Below are 20053 nucleotides of genomic sequence, written 5' to 3'. Positions count from 1 at the left end.
ACCACTATGAGGGAGGGTGAGGAGAAGGAGCTGGACACCCCTGTCCCACAGCAGGAAGGGGATACCCAAGACTCAAAAGGGAAAAAAGGAAGAGAGAAGAAGCAAAGGAAGCAGCAGGAAAAGGGATTGCCGCGGAAAAGAGGGACCAAGAGGGATGAATTTGAGGAAAGCCCCAGGGATGTGATGGAGGGCATTGAGGAGGAGGTTGCTGATGAGGGCAGGAAATGGGCAAGGGGACAAGGTAGAGTCAAGCGAGGGAGCAGCAGCGCTCAGGGACAGGGTGATAGGAGGCAAAACCAGGGGAAGGGGAAAGCAGAGAAGCAAAAGAAGGTGAAAACAGAGGAGGGGGTGGAGAAGGTGGGGAAGAAGAAAACAAAGCAGGAAAAACTGCTTGAAGAGGAGCAAACACTGGAGAAGACAGATGAGGAAAGAAAGAAAGGAATAGGAGAGGGCCTGGAGGAAGGAGATGGGGTGAGAAAGGGAAGTGAAGGTGGAAAAAGAATAAAGGAGGAGGAAGCGAGTGAGAAAGGGGATGAAGGATGGGGAGAGACCCAGAGGGCAGAGGCTGGGCAGGAGGTGGAGGAAGATGAGGCAGGGAAGGGAGATGTGCCAGGGAAAGAGAAAAAGCGGAAAATCAAGGAGAAAAAGCCAAAGGAGGAAAATGAAGAGGAGCATAAGAAGAGCGAAGAGAAGAGTGAAGAAGAGAAGACCTCAGGAAAAACCCAGAAAAGGAAATCTAAGGAAAAAGGAGAAGAAAAGAACAACAAAAGGGTTAAAAAGGAGAAGGAAGAAAAGAAAGAAGAGGCAGAAAAGAAGTGGAAATGGTAAGTGTCCTTTGTGCCTTTGGCCTGTGGGCAGGTCTAACACTGGTGCAATTGGGGTTTTAGTTTTATTTCTTAAGGTGAAAGTGTGAAAATTCTTTTTTACTACTATTTTTAACGCTCTGCTGTATTTTTCTTAAGCCTTGAACTTGGCACTCTTAGCAGGAGGAAGGGGGTGGGAGATAATGTGAGGTCCTGAATACAAAGTAGTATTTATATAATAGGGTTTTTTTTTTATTCTTATAACGGAATATACAATATATTACTCCTGAAATGGCTTTGCTGGTGCCCAGCCAGGGAAGGGAGATGCTGGTGGAAGGAGGTGATCCCCACAACCCCCTGTGATAAAACAGCTTCCAGGGCAGCAGGAGCCATATCAGGGAGTCGTAGAGGATATAAAGGAGCTGCAATTTTATTTTTTTTTTCCACTTTGCAGCAGTTTTTGGATGATCCAGGCAAGCTTTTTGGTAGGAAAAAGGCTGATGGACGCTGTATTTTTTTGAGGTGGCAGAGAGCGGTGGCTTTAGCCACTTGGTGTCACTCTTTCCCAGAGCACCCCAATATCTGGGGCAGAGGAAGAGCATTTAGGGGGCTGGATGCTCTGGAGCCTGTTGCAAACCCGGGCTGTGGGGAGCTGATAGGGTGTTATCTCAGATAGGGATGCCTGTGGGTGCCTGGACCTTCAGGACAGCTCTTGTGGGGCACAGGGTGGCATGAAAAGTGGGACTCGGCGGCTTTTTTGCTAAGTAATGCCTTGTTTGGGGGGCTGGAACCTGGCATGGAGGCGAGAGGCCGGTAGGTAGTAGCATCAGCTCCATTTGCAGCAGTTTTGCCCCGAAACGTGTGCAGGACTACATTTCCCATAAGGCTGCACTGCTGTGGTACGTGGGGAAGTGCCACAACCTGGACTTCTTGGACCCAGTGGTGGCTTGTCATGGCGGTGCCTTGGCTACCACCGCCACCATGCCCCAGTGGGTAACGAGAGTGCCAGGGCAGGATGCTTGGGGTGACTTGGACATCCACCACCAGCCTCGCTGTCCCTCTGGGTGGTCGGTGGCATGTACCGGTGTCTTGCCTCCTCGTTTCTCGGCCGTGGGGTCCCTCGCCCCCGGCTCAGCCCCGTTTGCCTCCGGCCACGTTCGGGTGGCTGCAGCAGGTGAGTGTGGGCAACGCTCTGCCGGGATGGGGGATTGTGTAGGTCTGGGAGGACAATCGCAGCCCTTACGTTACAGCATCCCACAAATCACCCCTGAAGCTGCCTGGCTCTGGGATGCTTTCAACCAAGTTTTCTATAGCTTTTTGATTTTTTTTTCTTTCCTTTTTTTTTTTTTTTTCCCCTCCCTGTGTTTTCTTGGCACAATGTGCCTTTTGATGTGATTGATTTATTCCACCCCGCTTCCCGTGTGACGGAGAAAGGTCGGAAATACTTCCGGGGCACTTCTGAGCAAGAAACACAGGGGTTGGTTTGTTTTTTGTTGGTTTTTTTTTTGGGGGGGGGTGTTTTTTTTTTTTTTTTTGGTTCCCCGGGGTGAAATCTTGCTGTGTTTTCCCAGCGATCCTTGTTTTCCCGGTGATGCTGGGGTTAAAGGGCGAGTTTTTGCCTGGCTGGAGCTGAGCTGCAGGGTGCACATCCCTCCTCTGTCCCACGCACTGCCGTCAGCACACGCTTCTCCAGCCCCTGATCTGGGTTATGTTTTTAAAATGTTGTTCCTCTGCTCTTAAGGGGGGGGGTGTTTTCATTCTATTTCTCTTTTATTTTGTGGTGTTTTTTAAAAATGAGCATTTCTCAGCTAAGCCTTGTGGTGACTTTAAAATCCTAATTACTCTCCAGGGAGGAGAGGTGCTTTAAGATTTTATTTACATTAAGGTAATACGTGTAAGTAGTCTGGGCTGATGTTCTCCTAGCTACGAATGTGACGTGGTGTGAGCTCCTCCTCTGGAGGTTTTTTTTTTTTTGCTGTGCTTTTTAAAAATAAAAAATAAAAATGCAGTGATGTCTGGGGAGGAAAGGGATGAGCGTTTTAGCCCCTGCAGCCTCTTTGGTGTGAACTGAGCAACCTTTGTGGCTCAGTGGTGGGGTCTCTGTGCCTTTCCCTGTGGATTTGGCTGACCCATCTGTCCTTTCGCTCTCCCTCTGTGTTCTCCCCATGTCACTGCCCTGAGCGTGTGCCCTCGAGACACCTTTCCCTGGATTGCGTTGCAGCCTGCCTTGTTTGAAAGCATGGGGAAACTGAGGCAGAAGCAGAGATGACAAGGTTTCACCCAGGTTTTGTGGCAACCTCGCTGCTCGCAGAGCATCTTCCTGATGTGACCTCGGGAGAAGGTCCCAAACCCCTAGGGTGGGGATGGTCTCATGAGTCTCTGTGTGTCTGTCTCAGGTGGGAAGAGGAGAAGAAAGAAGATGGGGTGAAGTGGACACAACTGGAGCACCGAGGACCCTACTTCGCCCCCCTCTACGAACCGCTACCTGATGATGTGCAGTTTTATTACGATGGTAGGTCTCCCTTGTGATGGAACCTGGGGCATGTGGACTTGTCCTCTGCCTGGCCAAAGAGATCTTCTCTTGTATGGGTGGCGGGGAAGTACTGCAGCCCACAAATTAGTAAAGGACCTAAATATCCCATTGGATAAAGCCTGAACTGTGGGTTAAATCTGGAGGGTTTTGCACCTGGTAGGAGTTGTGGGGTTATTGGAGCTAATGAGCCCCTGACAGTTGCAGGGTGCTTCATGCATCCCCTCCAAGCAGAGCACCCTGGGACAGGGTGAGGGTTCCTGCAGCTGGTTTTAGGGTGCCATAACACAGCCATATGTGGATCTGGGACTTGCACCTCTTCTCACAGCCTCTTTTGGCTGCAGGACATGCAGTGGTGGGGCTGGACCCTGAGTTTCTTGAGGGGAAGAAGCGCATCAATTGTCCTCTAAGACATTGCAGGGTTTGACTGGATTGCTCCAAGCTCTTGGTCACAGCTCCCCCTGTTGTCCCCAGAACCGCCACGTGTTGCCCTACAGCAACTCAGTGCATCAGTGAAGGGGTTGAGAGATTGGCAGGACAGATCCAGGTCTCTGCTGTCCTCCTTGGTTTCCCACCATGCCTGCAGGACTGTTTTCTCCCTGTTCCCTGCGCTGTTTTCTGACAGATCAAGGGGAGGAGGCAAGAAGAACCTTGGAGCTTGATCAAGGGCTGCTGGAGGGGACCACAGTCCCATGAGATCTTGGACCTCCTCAGCCCTCTCACTAGGACTTGCTATTCCTTGTGGGGTTTTTACAGAAGGAAAAAAATGGCCAATTTTGAGGAATTAGGTGTCTGGCAACGCTGTCACCAGAGGGCACTGCTGGGACATCGATGGGGCTGTCAGACTTTTTTTTTTTTTTTTTTCATCTATGAGGACGAGCCCTGGCAGCTCTATGTAGTCCTGCATAGGATTTGGACCTGCTCTGTGCCCTCTGAACTGTTGGAGACCCATCCGTGTGTTGTGTGCCTTTGGGATGATGGGATCTTGGGTGATGTTGGCTTGTTTGCTACAAGGTGTTACCATTCCTGGATGAAAAAGTGGTTGTGGACAGGCAACAAGACTGAGTAGGAAGGGACCAGAGCTCCGCTGGTGTATGTAGGTCATGATGGGACCACTATAAGGCTGTGACCCGCCATGCCCTGCAGTTCAGGTGGAGGTCAGAAAGCCCAAAAACCAGAGTGCCTGGTGCAGACAGGATTGACCCATCCCCTGGAGCTCTTCAGGGTGCGTTTCCTGCAGTGTACCTAGAAAAGCTTTTTCAAAGTCTTGGTTTCTTTGGAGGAGTTGAGGGTGTTCCTTGGCTTCACTGAACTTCATTGCTCTAGCCAAAGAGCTAAGGAGAGGACTTTGGCTTTGCCATCTCCAAGAAGTGATCCAAGACCCACTGGACAACCATGAGAGGCTCTTGCATCTCTATCTGTTGCACAAACTTCAGCTTTGAGCTTCCCGTGATTGCTCCAGGAAAGCATTTGAGATGAAATCTCTCCCAAGTGGGATCCTGGCTATTCAGTGATCATGGTGAGAAAGCAAACCTTTCTGTGATGTCCTGTGGAGCCATTAATTTGGGACTCATCATAGCATAGTGGCTGCTGAAAGCCACGTGGCTCAGTGACCTTAACATAAATCAGGATTTTTCACTCTCCTGGAAAAGATACTGAAGTGTGTGATTGCAGATGGGCCATGGCAGCATCCTGCTGTGCCAAGTGCTCTGGGTATTGATCTGCAGATGAGGTGCAGGGGGGTGCTGAAGCCTTGCCAGTGTCTCTTCTCACCCCTTGTCCCTGTTTTGACACTGTGGTGAGCATGGGGACTTGCCGACCAACTGCCTGGGGCTGCGGGGTTGGGCTATCCCTGTAACCGATGCTAAAGGTCCTCTCTCTTCCTAGGCAAACCCCTGAAGCTGAGCCTGGCCACGGAGGAAATTGCCACCTTCTATGCCAAAATGCTCGATCATGAATACACGACCAAGGAGATCTTCCAGAACAACTTCTTCAATGACTGGAGGAAGGTGCCTTCCCTGTGAGGGCTTCCTTGCTGTCCATCCTCAGCATTAAACTTGTCATCCCCAGGCAGACCCTTGGCTGTGGTGTGGGATGGAAGGGATGAGGCTTCTTTTGTGGCTTAGTTCTTTAGTTATAATCATGTGATTATGAGATTCTAAATGATATGATTTATTTCCTTGCTTCTTGTGGGTTTGGGCTGGGGCTTGCTGCCTGTGGCATCCTTGAGGACTTCACACTGGCACTTGTGCTCCCTCTGAATTTTAGTGATGCTTCTAAAAAGCAGGTGCTGGGTCTTGCAAACAGCTTCACAAACAGTTTGGGGGTGTGTGTCCCTCTGAAGGATTCACCTCATGGTCCCACAGCGCTGTGGCTCAGTCCCCAAATAGCAGCAAGACCTCTACTAGGGCAAGCTGACGTGCCCCCAGATACCTTTGGGGCTGCTTCTGCACTCCCTGCAGGCTGCTTGCAGTCGTGCTTGGGGACTGCTTGTTTCCACAGCAGATGTTAGAGGTTGCTCTACCCCAGAGCTGTCTGCCTTTTGCTTCTCTGTGGGTGCAGGCTCAGGTGTCCATAGGCAACCTGGCCTCCTGCCATGGCAGCTCTGTCTACCCTTGGTTGATGTGGCTAGGATAGCTGGGGGTGGCTGTTTCCTTCTGCTTTTTCTGAGGATCTGGCATGTGGGTCTCTATTTCCTTTTCTGTGAAAGAGAGGCATAGGCAGCAGCTTTGTATGGAATTAGTTTTGCCTCCTGGCTTCACCCAGCCCCTCTCATCTCTTCCTCAGGAGATGACCTCGCAGGAGCAGAAGATAATCAAGGACCTGGACAAGTGTGACTTCAGGGAGATCCACAAGTACTTCATGGACAAAAGTGAGGCACGGAAAGCACTCTCCAAAGAGGAGAAGCAGGTGAGGACTGTTTCCCATGACATCTGGAACTGGCTGATATGTTTTGGGACCAGCTGGGGGTGTTTGGCTCCAGCTTCTCTCTTTTCCTGGTGTTATTCTCTGACCTGGGACCTCTTTGGCCTGCTCTGTCTCCATTTATCATCACACCCCCCATTCATTAAGTTTATCTGCAGGTGCTGCATGTTTCATGACTTTGCAGGGTACCAGTCATCCTTGGACCATGGTTTGGCATCCTGTCCAGAGGATGGTGGACCTTTCTAAGGGGCTGCAGGCACACAGGCTTGTTCCATCAGTGTATCATGCTGGGACAGCATCGCTGTGAGGGTCTACAGAGTGCCTGGAGATGAGCCATTTGTTGGGAGTGGGCTTGGACTCATGCTCACGTCTTCCTCCAACCCTTTGAGCTCTGTCTTTTCAGCCTTGTCTTCTCCAGAGAAGGGAGGGTAGTGATGGGCAGGCACGAGTCAAGGGGGGTTTGGTTTTGTCCTGTGGGATGATGGTGGCATGGTGTTCGTTTCAGAAACTGAAGGAGGAGGCAGATAAGATCCAGGAGGAGTATGGGTACTGCATCCTTGATGGGCACCGGGAGAAGATAGGCAACTTCAAAACAGAGCCGCCGGGGCTTTTCCGTGGCCGTGGTGACCACCCCAAAATGGGCATGCTGAAGAAGAGGATCATGCCAGAAGATGTTATCATCAACTGCAGCAAGTGAGTTGCCACGGGAAGAGCTGAGCTCGTGGGGCGGCTTTTGGGACTGGGGTAAACAGGACCTCTCTACCTGGAGTTGCCATGGGGTTTTGCCATCTCCTATAATCACTGATTTGCAAACCCTGAGGCTTGAACTCACTGGAGCCCTTCTGTCGCATCCTGGTCACCTTCAGATGTCTGCTTTGCAGTTAGATCTTTTAGTTTCTCTGTGGCCGTACAGTAGCCAGGAAGCTGATCAGGAGCTCCCATCTCTCACTGATGCCCACACTGTTCACCTGACATCAGCTGCAAACACTGCAGTGCTCCTTTGGCCTCCCTGAAGGGACAGCTCTGTTGTACTCCTTCTGTGCTCCTCTTCCAAATGAGCCATTCCTCCTCATTTTATGGCTCCCTTGTGCTGGCTGGAAACATAGGATACTCACTGGAGGGAGGGAAAGCAGTGATTGGGTTAAGAGTGTTTGCCCTCTAAGTTACATGAGTTGGGTTGGTCTTAAACCACCTACATGAAGACCTTGTGGCTTTGATTCAAAGCACTCCTCACCAGCCCAACAAGTTCTTCTGTTGTGCCCAGCATCCAAATGATAAAGACCTAATCATGTTGTGGAGTAATTCTGGGTGGGCTGTATGTTTTCTGTAAGTAATGCTATGATATGGTGACCATCTTTGGCTCGCTCTGAAGAAGCAGTTGAGCAAATGACCTCTTCCTCCTTCATGGCCTGAGGGCTGTCACCCTGCTGTACCCACAGGGACTCTAAGATCCCAGAGCCTCCAGAAGGGCACAAGTGGAAGGAGGTGCGCTTCGACAACACGGTTACCTGGCTGGCCTCGTGGACAGAAAACATCCAGAACTGTTTGAAGTACATCATGCTGAACCCCAGCTCCAAGCTGAAGGTTGGAATGATGCTGCTGTTCAGGCAGAGCTGTTGCCTGTTGGGCCATGGGCTTTTTGTCAGCTGGGAAGATCAAGGGAAAGCAGAGATGTGGCACATCAACAAAAATGTAATACTTTTTTTCCCCTAAAAAAAGGGAGTAAACTAAATTAATTGGCACACCAACTGGTGAGGGGAAAAAGGATGGAGATGACTGTTAAGCATGAAGCCTGTTCCAGGGAATGGTTTACTACTGGCAGAGTCATCCTGGTGCTCATGTGTGTCATGGGAAGGCTGTTGAAAGCCAGGCAGGGGCTGAGAGGGTCCACAAGGACCCGAATCTATGGGGCTGAATTAATTTATGCTGGTAAACAGAGGTTACAAGGAGATGGGATCGCCATCTATAGTGCCATGGGAGGAAGAGAGTGAATGCTGTGGGGAGGGAAAGATGATTTAAACCTCTTTCCAGTCCTCAAAGCAAATAAGGACGCTGGATGCAACTGAGCAAGTGCATTGTGTCAATCCATGTTAGCGGTTTCCAAGCAACAGAGGCCATGGCCGTGCAGTGCTTGACCACTTGGCTCATCACTTGCTGTGTGCTGGCTGGTGGAGGACACCTCCAGACTATGAGCAGCTCAGACCTGGGATCCTGGCCAAGTCTAGCACAGCCAGCAGAGGGCACAGAAACATGAGATTAGCTGTTTCTGCTCTGATTTTTCCGCTGCATGGATTTTTCCTCAAGAAAAGAATGGGTTTTGAGCAGCATTTAGGTGCTGGAGGTCTTCCCAGAACAGGGTCTGACTGGTAGAGGCAGAAAGAAGATGGGGCACTGAGTTTTAGCCTCTCTTTCCAGGGGGAGAAAGACTGGCAGAAGTACGAGGTAGCCCGGCGCTTAAAGGATGTTGTCCACAAAATCCGTGCTCAGTACCAAGCCGACTGGAAGTCCAAGGAGATGAAGAAGCGGCAAAGAGCAGTGGCCCTCTACTTCATTGATAAGGTATCTGTAGCCTCACCCTGACCCCGGGTCCCCCATCCCTGGGTAGTTTGGGCCAAGCCCAAACCTCACCATAACTTTTGGTGTCCGTTGATTGTACTAACCGGGGTTGTTCTTCATGGGGCATCAGGCAATGATCGTGGAGGATGGTGACTCCTACTATCTGGTGATGCTTGTGTTGAGGGTGCAATTGCATGGCAGTGCAGGAGCTGTACTTTCCTTCCTGGACTTCACTTGCATTTATGTCTCTGCATGATGGCAAAGACCCCACCTTGGGCGTTGGATAGGTTTGTTTAGGGGGGATATTTTAGGGTTTTTTTAGAGCAGTGAAATAATCTCCTGCTGGAGGCGGTCATTGGCTTCCACCAGGGTCCCAACAGCCAATCAGTGAGGCAGTGTTCTGAGGAAGCTTTCTTTTCCCCTCCTTTCTGGTGTCCACATCCACTCTAATAAACTTGGAAAGGGAAATTGAGGTGGGGTGGGATGGATGACTTGCTGTCTCCTTCTAGCTGGCCCTGCGAGCTGGCAATGAGAAGGAGGAAGGGGAGACTGCTGACACAGTTGGCTGCTGCTCCCTGCGCGTGGAGCACATCAAACTGCACCCCAAGCTGGATGGACAGGAGCATGTGGTGGAGTTCGACTTCCTCGGGAAAGACTCCATCCGTTACTACAACAAAGTGTCAGTGGAGAAGATGGTAAGTGGGGCAGAAATGGAGGCAGTGGCCAGCATGGCAAGTTGGTGCAGGGTTAGCTGGGTGGCTGAGTCCACTCGGTGGTGGTCAGTCCCAAATCTGCATCTGAAACCTGTTGCAAAGATGCCTCCTGTGCTTTAACACCATGATGGCAGCATGCACATGAGATGCAATAGTGCTGGGTGATGAGGACACACACACGCTGACCCTGCCCTGGAGAAGGGAGAGAAACTTTGGGGTAGGGCTTTCAAGGTTGTTCTAGCTGATGAACCATGAGAGAGAAGTCCTGCCTCCTGCTGGAGCATCCTCAGTTGACTGGAGGGTATTAGCGCTTGAACTGTCCTCATTAATGTTTTCTTTTTTGCTTTGCTCATGAGATGATTTTAATTGTGTTTGTGGAGAAACTGCAGTGCCAGGGATAGCAGTGATGGGGGGAAAACAGCCTGTAGCACCAGTGGCTTTGAGGTCCTAGTGGCAGCCCTTGAAGTTGAGAAGGTTGGTGGTGTGGTAGGATGTGTAATACACGAGTCTGAATCAGGGTCTGTCTGGATGAGGAGGCAGCTGGAGATGAGGGGTATGTCTGGGAGGAATTTGCTTATTGTCCCTGACTGGGGCCATCCTTTCCTCCTCTTTAGGTGTTCAAGAACCTGCAACTGTTCATGAAGAATAAGGATCCAGGAGATGACCTCTTTGACAGGCTCAATGTGAGTTGTCACTTCTAAGCTTCTGAAGCAGCACTGGTGGTCCAGAGGGAGCAGAAGCTAACCCATGACACCCATGTCCAACCTGCAGGCTCCCAGGCTGTGGTGCTGCATCAGTGTCATCCTTTACTCTGTTTTTAACTATCTCCCCATCCAGAGATACCACCGGAACTGTTTGAGCACCCTGTTGGGATGCTGTGATATTCTTTTCCATCCTCTTTCTGCACCGGTAGCATCTCTGCTTCTCTGAATGTAGGCTTGGCTGCCTGCCAGCACCCACAACTAACCTGTGTCCCTGCTAAGGAGGTGGCTTTCTGCTCCTTCCCTCCTCTAACTCATCTGCTTGGGTGATTGGTTTTGTTTTTTTTTTTAGCCTGGGAAGACCTGCCCACGCACATGTTGCTCAGGGTGTTGCTGGAGGTGTCAAAACCTCAGCTGTTTGTCGCTTTTTCACCTCGCTGGCGCTCGGCAGAAGTGTGAGAAGATGGTGGAACGCAGGGGTGCTGGAGAAATGTGCTGCAGCCTTCCCTCCCGAACTATTCCCCTGCAAAAACATCCTCCCATCCTCTTCCTCAGTGTGGGATATGGCGTGCTGCCACCCGTGCTCCCCCTCTATCTGTGTCCCCTACAAAGCCACTTGCCCATCTTTCCTCTGAAGAGGCTGCTCCTCTCTGGTTATATAGGATTTACTAGTGATGGACTTTCTTGGTACTAGTAAGGCTTTCTCCAAACCCTAGATGACTCTTAGCATCCTCTGTTTCCAGTCCAACTGCAGCCCCATGTGTTCTATAGAACAGAGATATCAGATGCGATATATGCGAGATGTGATATTGGATGCGAGATGTGTCCTCTTGAACGTAGATGGGTAGAAATTGTTGACTTCCAGAGAAATTCTTTGTGGGTTTAGGTGGAATTTGTGCCAGTTCTTGGTAGATGAGAGCCTGACTTAATGAGTAGATCTGCCAGCTATGACAGATTTAATGCCTTGTTTGATTGCTTAGGCAGAAGATGATTATCTGAAAAGCAGGTGCTTTGTTGTCCTGGCTTCTGCTTGTTCGTTCTTCCTTCCACCCTCCCAACTCTGTCCTGTCTTCTTTCCTCCAGACATCCATTGTGAACAGACACCTCCAGAGCCTGATGGATGGTTTGACTGCCAAAGTGTTCAGGACCTACAATGCCTCCATCACCCTGCAGGAGCAGCTCAAGGCGCTCACTAACTGTGAGTTACTAACAGTGTTTGTGGTATCGCCAGCTGCATTGTGTGGCCAGTGGGCTCAGTGATGTCCAGCCATTGCCTTGGGGTCCCTAAGAACTGTTTTGCCTTTCCTTGGCAGGTCATGCACCACATTGTAAGGTGGTATATAACTTAAGGGGGCATGCAGTGGGTTGGGAACTGTGGAATCATAGAATAGTTTGGGTTGGAAGGGACCTTCAAAGGCCATCTAGTCCAACCCCCAGCCATGAGCAGGGACATCTTCAACTAGACCAGGTTGCTCAGAGCCCTGTCTAACCTGACCTTGAATGTTCCCGGGGTGGAGCATCTCCCACTTCTCTGGGCATCCTGGGCCAGTGCCTCACTGCCCTCACAGTAAAGAATTTCTTCCTAATGCCTAATCTAAATCTTCCCTCTTTCAGTTAGAGCCATTACCCCTTGTATCGCAACAGGCCCTGCTAAGAAGTTTGTCCCCATCTTTTCTGTAGGCCCCTTTTAGGTACTGAAAAGCCACATGCTAAATGAGAAATAGTGACCCGCTCAGCAATAGTCTAAGTGATAGCTGAGATGGGACTATTTCTTTCTCCCCTCTTTCCTTGCATTCCTGGTTGATTACATTATTTTTGCCTGCCCTGGATACGTGCGTGATGAGGCACAACCTCGGATTCAGTGTTACTCACTGATTTCCGCAACCAGGATTGCTCTTCCCCCGAGATAAGGATGGGAAAGACAAACAACTTACTGTTGTCCTGGTCTGTTCCCTGCCTTCCCCAACTCCCAGAAAGGAGACATAGTGACGCTTCCATTTGTTTCCAGCTGAGGACAATGTTGCAGGAAAGCTCCTCTCCTACAACCGAGCTAACCGAGCTGTGGCCATCCTGTGCAACCATCAGAGGTCTACACCAAAGACCTTTGAGAAGTCAATGCAAAACCTCCAGGCCAAGGTGAGACAGAACAAACTGAGAGCTCCCAGACCTGATCTTACCTCTGATCTTTCTTTTTTCGGGGGGGAGGAGATGAGGAGAGTCAGGGTGAGAGAACCTGATGCCTAAAGAGATTGTGTTGATCAAGCATGGCAGGGAATGAACCAGGAATAGTGCCTTTTTCTAATCAGTACAGAGACATCAGCAACCCAGGGGTGGACATGGATGGAGTAAACTCAAATGTTGGATGAAGCACACTTGGCACAGAGTTTGGTTTTTTTTCATGACTTGGTGTCTTCAAACCAAGCTGGGTGCCTTTTGTGATGGCACAGCTCCAACACCATTGTATTGGGAGCAGGGAAACTGGTTTTCCCATCTGGCTGTTTGCAAGAGGACCAGCTGAAATTCCATGGGTCTGCTATGGATATACTTCAAACTACCATTTTTAATTGTCCTCAGCTTCTGTCCATGCTCTACTGGTGAGCTTGGGACTTTGTAGAGGTCTCTATCGCTGTCACAAGCCAGTCAGTCTCAGGCAAGGTGTACACGAGACCTGCAAGTGTTTCTGGCATCCATGCTGTAAGGGTTTTTCAGTAAGATTCTAAGAAATGCTTGAGCTCCAGCAGATGCTGCAGGAGCAAGGTGTTGGCTCTGGAGTGGGGCTGGTGAGAAATTGAGGAGCGATGTGGCAAAAGAAAGGGCAAGAGGGGAGGCCGCTGAAACCTCCAGGGAGGGCAGGAGCATGGGCTGACTTGGTATTTACCTTCGCAGATTGATGCCAAGAAGCAACAGATTGAGGAAGCCCAGCAAGAGCTGAAAAAAGCTGAAGAGGAGTTTGAAGACACAAAAGATGCCAAGGCAGAAGCGTGAGTGGCTCTTCCTTACAATCCTCTGTGGAGAGGGCCTGCAGATGGGGATGATGTGGTCCAACACCCTATGTGCAGCTCCTGAGAACAGAGATGCCCATGTTGGGTATCAGGTGCCTCGTGGCAGCCTGGCAGATGGGTGGAGGCCTTGTGGAAGGTTCTTTACAACAGTAGGATTGCAAAGAGGTCCTCCAGGGGGATTCCTCTGTGATAGGACATACCTCCCTGAATACTAAGACTTCAGGCCTTGGACTTAACCTACAAATGTCACGGTGCAGAGGATGCCCTGCTTGAGGTTGGAGCTGGGGATATACAGACTGGCCTGTTTTTCTTGTGGGACACTTCAGTGGTGGATTGTGACCTATCTGATCTCTGCAGTAGACATTGCATGGGGTCTGTCCAAATTTGCTCCCCCTTCCCAGAGCCCAAATGCGACTTGCTGCCCAGAGGCTTTACTTTTGAGGTTTCTTCTTTTCTCCTCACGCCCTGTGTTGGTGAGATGCAGAGCAGATTGTCAGAGATGGTTGTTGCTCATGGAGCCTGGATTTGAGGAAGAACGTCGTTGCTGCACGCTGGCTTTTGTGCTTGCCCAACCTGGGTGGTAATAACACTTTTATAAAAGGGTCTTTATCAAACCAAACTACTTGAGGAATAGGTTAGTGCTCAGTGGCATCTTTGACTCTACCATTCTGGAGTATTTCTAGGCTCAGGCCTTTTAGGACTTCAGGTGAGTGTAGAGACTACTCATTGGTTTCCCATCATGCTCCCAGGCAATAGCAGACCAGGAGAACTGCTCTGTATTTTACTACTTCTGCTTTTTTCCCCTTTAACACACTGTCTGTGTTGCTCTTCCTCTGCCCTCAGCAATGTGGAGAAGAAAAAGAAGCTGTTGAAGCGCCTGGAAGAGCAGCTGGCCAAGTTGAATGTCCAGGCCACAGATAAGGAGGAAAACAAGCAGATAGCTCTGGGCACCTCCAAGCTGAATTACCTGGACCCCAGGATTAGCATAGCTTGGTAGGTCTCAGGCATGTTATGGGCAGATGCTCCTCTAGAGACATGCAGATTGTCTCAGGAGGGGGATAAACGCATACCTGAGCCTTTGGGGGAAAGGAATAAATGTTATTTCTGCCCAGGGAAACCTGCCCAAGACCTGCAGGTGTTGGGAGAGGCCAGCAAAATCCAAAGCTAAGGCTTTCCTTGCTGCAAATCACTGTTTGCAGGATGTTCTTTCTGGGTTTAGGGCAAGAAGGGGTCACTTTGCATATCTTTATCAGCACAAAGTTAATTTCTTAAGGAGCTTGGGGCTAAAGGAGTTTGCATGGGTGAAAGATGCTGCACCCTGAGCGGAGAGGACCGCAGCGGTGGGAGCAGAGCAGGTTGGATGGCACAACCCCACTGCTGCCTTGTGGTTTCTACAGGTGCAAGAAGTTCGGGGTGCCCATCGAGAAGATCTACAACAAGACACAGAGGGAGAAGTTTGCCTGGGCGATTGACATGGCCGACGAGGACTTTGAATTCTGAGACTGTGCCTTGCATGTTACGTGGTGCTTGTTTGGTGCTGTTGGAAGGCTTTTTTTTTTTCTTTATGTGCTGCTGCAGTTATTGCAGGGGTGGGGGTGTTGTCTAATGAAAGAGTTTGATACGGGTATTTTGTGCCTTTTTTGTACATGAAGGAAAATGCCTCGTTTCTACTTAAAAGAGGTACTGCTGACTTGTGACACTCATCCTGACTGCAGTGACTTTGATGTGAACTTTTAATTCCTCTTCAGGGTTGCCAAGCGCTTTGGATCTTTTTCTTTCCTCCTCTGGAGTCTGGGAAGAAGATTGAATGAGAACCAGCCTTAATTGTGCTGATAAACAAGATTAGATCTAATCCTATCTCCTTGATGTAATGGAGCTGTGCTGCCCTTTTCAGGCTCTGTGAATTGGCTTGGTGGGGAAACACAAGGCAATGACAGCACCGAAACGGGCAGCTGCTGTGTAAGGTCTGGGCTTGGGTCAGGGATGCACTGGGAGGAAGCGGGGGGGAAAAAAAAAATCTCAGGGTTTTACATGTTCAGGGTATTTTGTGCCCTTTCACCTGCAGGAGAGGAGAAAATTGTGCAATACCACAAACAAAAATGGAAAAAGGTTGTGGGAGGGAATGAATTGTCGTGGGAGGGAACGAACGTCATGGCAGGAGAAAGAAGGAGGGGGAGAGGCTGGGTGAAAATTCACCTTGGCATGAGCAAAGTGTATTTTAAGCACACAGGGGTGATTAAACCTTGGTCCAGGAGAGGACAATCTCATTTAGGGCCATACTTTCTTTCCCCCTCTTGCTTCAGTTGGCTCTGGCTCAGCTCACTGTGTCGGTTGCGGAAAATGAACTGTCCATCCCCAGAATTTGGCACTGGGAAAGGATGATGTGGGGCTGGACCAGACTCTGGTAGGATGTGAGCCTGCTGGGAAGTGGTATCTTGCTGGAGCTGTGCCTGCGTGGGATGAGAGCTTCGTCATTGGGCTGCGTCCTCCCCACTCTGCTCCCGCTGGGCACGGAGCAGGCAGGGACCGATAGGATAAACTGCTGGTGCTTGCTGCTTTTCAGAGGGAAAAAATTAAAAAAAGTGGTATCAGCACGTACCTGGCAACAGTTAGCCTTCATACCAGTGAATCTCAGGTGGAAGCAAGCTGTTGTGTTGGCAGCAAAGCCTTCTGGCATCTCAGGGCTGATGTTCAGGTTGCTATAATCCAGAACCTCTTGGTGCTTCTCCTGGGTTCATTGACAACCACTTGTTCTTGTGTTTCAACTATTGCTGTTTTGGTTGGAAGTCAGGTATTTAAAATGCATTTCATTAAAACTGGAAGTGATGTATTTTTATTATTTTTTTTTCTGAGTATTGGTGACTGGAAGCTTTTTTGCAGCTCATGGAGGAGCTGATGTGCAGAGGTCTTGGCCAGGATTTGGTCACTATAATGGGGTCTGCATACGCTCAGTTGTCTGCAGGGGATGAGGCTTGATAGGGACTCCTTTGCCTTCAAGCAAAGAGCCTACCTGCACATCTCAAAACAAAAAACCAAACCAAACAAACAAAAAAACCAAAACCAAACAAAAAACCCACAAAAAAACCCAAAACAAACAAACAAAAAACCAAAACCAAACCAACCCATCCAAACCAAACCCCAACGAAAACCAACCAACCAAAAAAAACCCCAAACCAGCCCATTTGTGCTTGGTCCCTAAGGGCCTGTATGCAAAACCGAGCCACCAAAATTGAATTGCTGCAGGATGGTAGAGTCGTGACAAATGTAAAGGGAAAATGAAACCAATATTTTATGGTGCTGTTTTATCTCACATCCGCACTGGGGTGTGCTCCACCACTTGGCTGGGAGGTGGCAGCTTATGAAACTCTAACTGGGCTGTTTCTGCAAACCCCAAGAGCTCACATTGGTTGTGATGAGGCAACTGACTCCTAAAATGCGCATCTAAATCAATCTGAATGGTGGCAAGGTTTATTTTTCTGGCAAAGGTAGACCAGTTATCAGCTGCACAGGCAATGGGCAGGAGCTGCCAAGCTTGCCTTGACTCCCCCGTGTTGGATTTGTACCTGTGAAATAGAGGTAACCAGTTTGGTCCCAATGGATGGAGATGGCTTTTTCTGCCCACCCTGTTAAATGCTTTCTGGCTTTCAGAAGATGTTAAAGTGAATATTCGCTGCTAACTGTGGTGGAAAGTTTGTTCCATCCCTAGTAAGGGAGTAATTCTAGCCCAGCCGCTAGTGAAACAGTGCTCCTGTTTTCCAGGAAAAAAAAAAAAAAAAGGAACACGATGCAATTTGAGCACTCTGGCTGTTTCTATTGAATCAATAGATTTTTATTTTTTTCTTAAGTATTTCCTAGTGGAAAAAAGTCTCTCAAGTACCATGTAAGAGAAAGGAGCTGCATTAGTAAGAGCAGCTGCAGCAGTTTAAACAGCTTCTGGGGGAGCAGTGGAAAAATCACCCCAGAAAGCAAATCCTACTGCAGGCTTTGAGGGGAAATGAGTAACTTGGTCCTTGGCCTCTCCTCCAGCAGGCTCTCATCAGTGCTGTGATCCTCTGCTGGATTAATGGGGTGGGAAGGCTGGGTATTTGCTGTCCCACATGGTCCTGTCCATCCTCACCCTGTGTATTTTGGTGTGGTGGATCGACAAAGTGGGTGCTGGGGCAATATTTCATGCTTATAGGGCTGTGCTTTCCTCAACAGCTCCCATCTCTCTATCAAAGCATCCTGCTTCTCTCCAAAAGGCCATGCCTGGCATAAGATTGAGGTGGCTCAGCTCCAATGAGAGCTCGGCTAATGCAGCTGGAGGACTTGTGTTGTCATCTTGTGCTATAGCAGCCAAGGAGGACCAGGCTGGCAGATGGGCTCCGTGTGATACTGAAGGACTTGTTGGCCATGCTCAGATGCTCTGGATGTCAGGGCTACAAAGACCTGCCAGCTTCAGCTAAAAAGTAATTATTGGCTATTCTGGAGGAGCTTAAATGAAGTGTCCCTTCCCCAAAGGGTGTTGCCCTGTAAACCAGTTCTCTGGGGCTTGAGCATTTCCGTCAAAAAGCTTAGTGAAACCAACATTGGAAATCCAAGTGCATAAGAGGTATGAAGCAAAAGCAAGGTGGAGAGTTCATCTGTGTTCCCAGGTATCAACCCATACTGGGGTGAGTACACAATGTGTTTGAAACAGCTAAGCCTTAAAGAGAGGCTGATAAATCTGGGGAGTATCCTCCTGGCCCCTAGCCATAAGCAAGTGAGATACAGGTTGGAGAGGTTGAGCTACTTGCCGTTGACATCTCAGTGGCACGAAGCAGCAATCTGGCCTAATGCCCAATCTGACAGGTATTTTCCACTGCTCAGGACCCCTTGGAGCAGGATCATGGCCTGTCACAGACACCTACAAGAGGAGGATTTCTCTTCCAGCCCGATGGTTTGGGGTTATTTGGTGACTCCAAGCAATACTGGTGCACTCGGGTGAATTCTACTTGCCTTGGACCTTACAGGGATGCTTTCAACTCAGCTTCTCCAATGAAGTGCTTTTGCTGTAGGTATATAAAAGCCTGTGCTTTGGTGCTGAAGACACTTGGTAGCCCAATGTCAAGATATTGGCGTTTTTGCCAGTATTTGTCTGGTGAAATGCAAAGCCAAAAGTTTAGCACTTTTCCTTTGCAATTGCATCCTTTTTTTAAAAAAAAAAAAAAAAAATTGCAAAAAGGGAAGATCTGGTTTCAGGCAAAACTAGAAGTGGTACCTTCCCCTGTAACTTCTGGGGTTACTAATGTGCTTTTTGTAAAAGCCTGTTGTTCATATTGGTTGGGAGGAGACCTCAAGGCGAATTTACCAGGAACAAAGCTGACGGCTCACATTGACGCCGGGACAGGCTTAGGGCTGCTCTAGATACATAATGATGCTTAAAAAAAAAACCTTCTGGGGGCTGGAAAGTTTGTCTCCCTGTCTGCAGGCTGGGGATGTCCTGCACTGTGTGATGGCATGAGGACAGCTCTGATACTGTGGCTGTTTGATAAGATAAACCTCTGGATGGTGGGAGGTAGTGAGAAGTTCCTCTTGTCTGGCTTTGGCATCTGCTGCCCGTGCCCAGCCTCTTCCCAGAAATGCTGAGGTTGGGAGGGACTCGAGTCCAACCTCCTGCTCAAAGGAGAGCCAACTTTGACTGGGTTGCTCAGGGCCTTTTCTGGCCAAATTTCAGTATCTCCACGGAGGGAGATTCCTCCACCCTATTTCAGAGTCCCTGTTTTGGCAATTAATCACTGCCCCAGTAATTTATTTTTTTCTCCTTATAGCTGATTGGAATTTCCCTTGTTGCATCTTGTAAGCAGCTGCTTGTCCTTTCTCTGTGCGCATCCAAGGAGAGTGACTTCTCTATAGCCACCTCCCGTGAAGTAGCTGAAGGCAGCAACTTGATCCCCTCCAGCCAGCTGTGGTGCATGGGGTCATTCAACCCCACATCTGGGTCTTTGCTGAGCTTCATGAGCTTCTCTGAACTTTACTGTCCACCGAACACCAGCCGGCTCAGCCTCAGACGTATGTGGCAGGAGCTTGTGGCTGAAGAACCTAGGACCATCTCAATCTATAGCTTGGAGGGTGTGTGTGTGTGTGTGCGATACCTCTCCCCACAGAGGAAGTCCTTTGAGCAGCTGGAGGCTCTGATGGGGCTCCATCCCTGCCTGGTGCTTCTGCCACAGCATCCTGGAGAGATGGGAACATAAAGCCTGCATGTTGGCATCTTGGACCGAGTTGTGCTCATCTGAAACCTTCCCACGTCGTGCTTTCTCCTGAGGATGAGTCAAGCTCTTGATGCGCAGCCAACAGATTATTGATCCTCGTTGATGGGGAAAAAAAAAGCACATCAGCCTCCTGTTTCCCTGAACCACTTTCAATTGCGGTGGGGGCTGGCAGTGCTGGTCCCCTGCCCATCAGGGCTGCGTGGAGTGGAGAAGGGGTCCTGGCAGGGGACCTAAGGAAAGGCAGCCATCAAGCAGCTGCTTGGCTGCTCTTTCATCTGCTTAATGAGAGGGCCTTTAGTTGCCTGTAGGTGGTTTGGAGAGATGGGCTTTTGGCTGATTCATCTTAATTGGTGCAGAGAGGGGAAGTGGGTGTGATGAAAACTCCGCAGCGAGGAGCATTTGCTGTTGAACTGCTGCTTATACTCTGCATCTGCTTCCTGGTGTGTGATCAGATTAAGGGGGAAAACAAAACAGCTGTAGTCTGGCAGGCATGTGAGAGGTGGGAAACCCCTGTGGGGATGTGACGAAGAGAAATGTGAAGGGTTTCCAGAGGGTTTTTCCTCCCCTCCCTTCTTCCCTTGAGGTCTGAT

At 49.6% G+C, this 20053-nt stretch overlaps 1 protein-coding gene across 3 annotated transcripts; it reads left to right on the top strand.

Annotated features, from left to right (window-relative positions):
* Positions 1–648: 648 nt before the first annotated feature.
* TOP1MT (DNA topoisomerase I mitochondrial) lies at positions 649–16065 on the top strand. 3 transcript variants are annotated; one of them, XM_074144761.1, is made up of 14 exons: positions 649–824; positions 3200–3315; positions 5221–5342; positions 6121–6243; positions 6764–6951; positions 7698–7842; positions 8674–8817; positions 9324–9509; positions 10142–10210; positions 11312–11426; positions 12237–12364; positions 13115–13209; positions 14074–14223; positions 14628–16042. In XM_074144761.1, the coding sequence occupies exons 3-14, from the start codon at positions 5277–5279 to the stop codon at positions 14728–14730; spliced, it is 1512 nt and encodes a 503-aa protein (XP_074000862.1). In that variant the 5' UTR covers positions 649–824; positions 3200–3315; positions 5221–5276; the 3' UTR covers positions 14731–16042. The 3 variants fall into 3 exon arrangements, with proteins under 3 accessions (XP_074000862.1, XP_074000860.1, XP_074000861.1); XM_074144759.1 differs by lacking the exon at positions 649–824 and adding an exon at positions 1705–1977; XM_074144760.1 differs by lacking the exon at positions 649–824 and adding an exon at positions 2236–2280 and having other exon boundaries at positions 14628–16065.
* The last annotated feature ends 3988 nt before the right edge of the window (positions 16066–20053 follow it).

Source organism: Numenius arquata, chromosome 3, assembly GCF_964106895.1.
Source record: "Numenius arquata chromosome 3, bNumArq3.hap1.1, whole genome shotgun sequence".
Classification (NCBI taxonomy): Eukaryota; Metazoa; Chordata; class Aves; order Charadriiformes; family Scolopacidae; genus Numenius; species Numenius arquata.
This window is presented reverse-complemented; position numbering and strand designations above follow the sequence as displayed.

Excerpts from the sequence above, each read along its gene's own strand:
- TOP1MT (XM_074144759.1), top strand. The coding sequence starts at position 1,880 with ATGTACCGGTGTCTTGCCTCCTCGTTTCTCGGCCGTGGGGTCCCTCGC. Across the intron at positions 1,978-3,199 it reads CGTTCGGGTGGCTGCAGCAG|GTGGGAAGAGGAGAAGAAAG; the intron begins GTGAGTGTGGGC and ends TGTCTGTCTCAG. Across the intron at positions 5,343-6,120 it reads TCTTCAATGACTGGAGGAAG|GAGATGACCTCGCAGGAGCA; the intron begins GTGCCTTCCCTG and ends TCTCTTCCTCAG.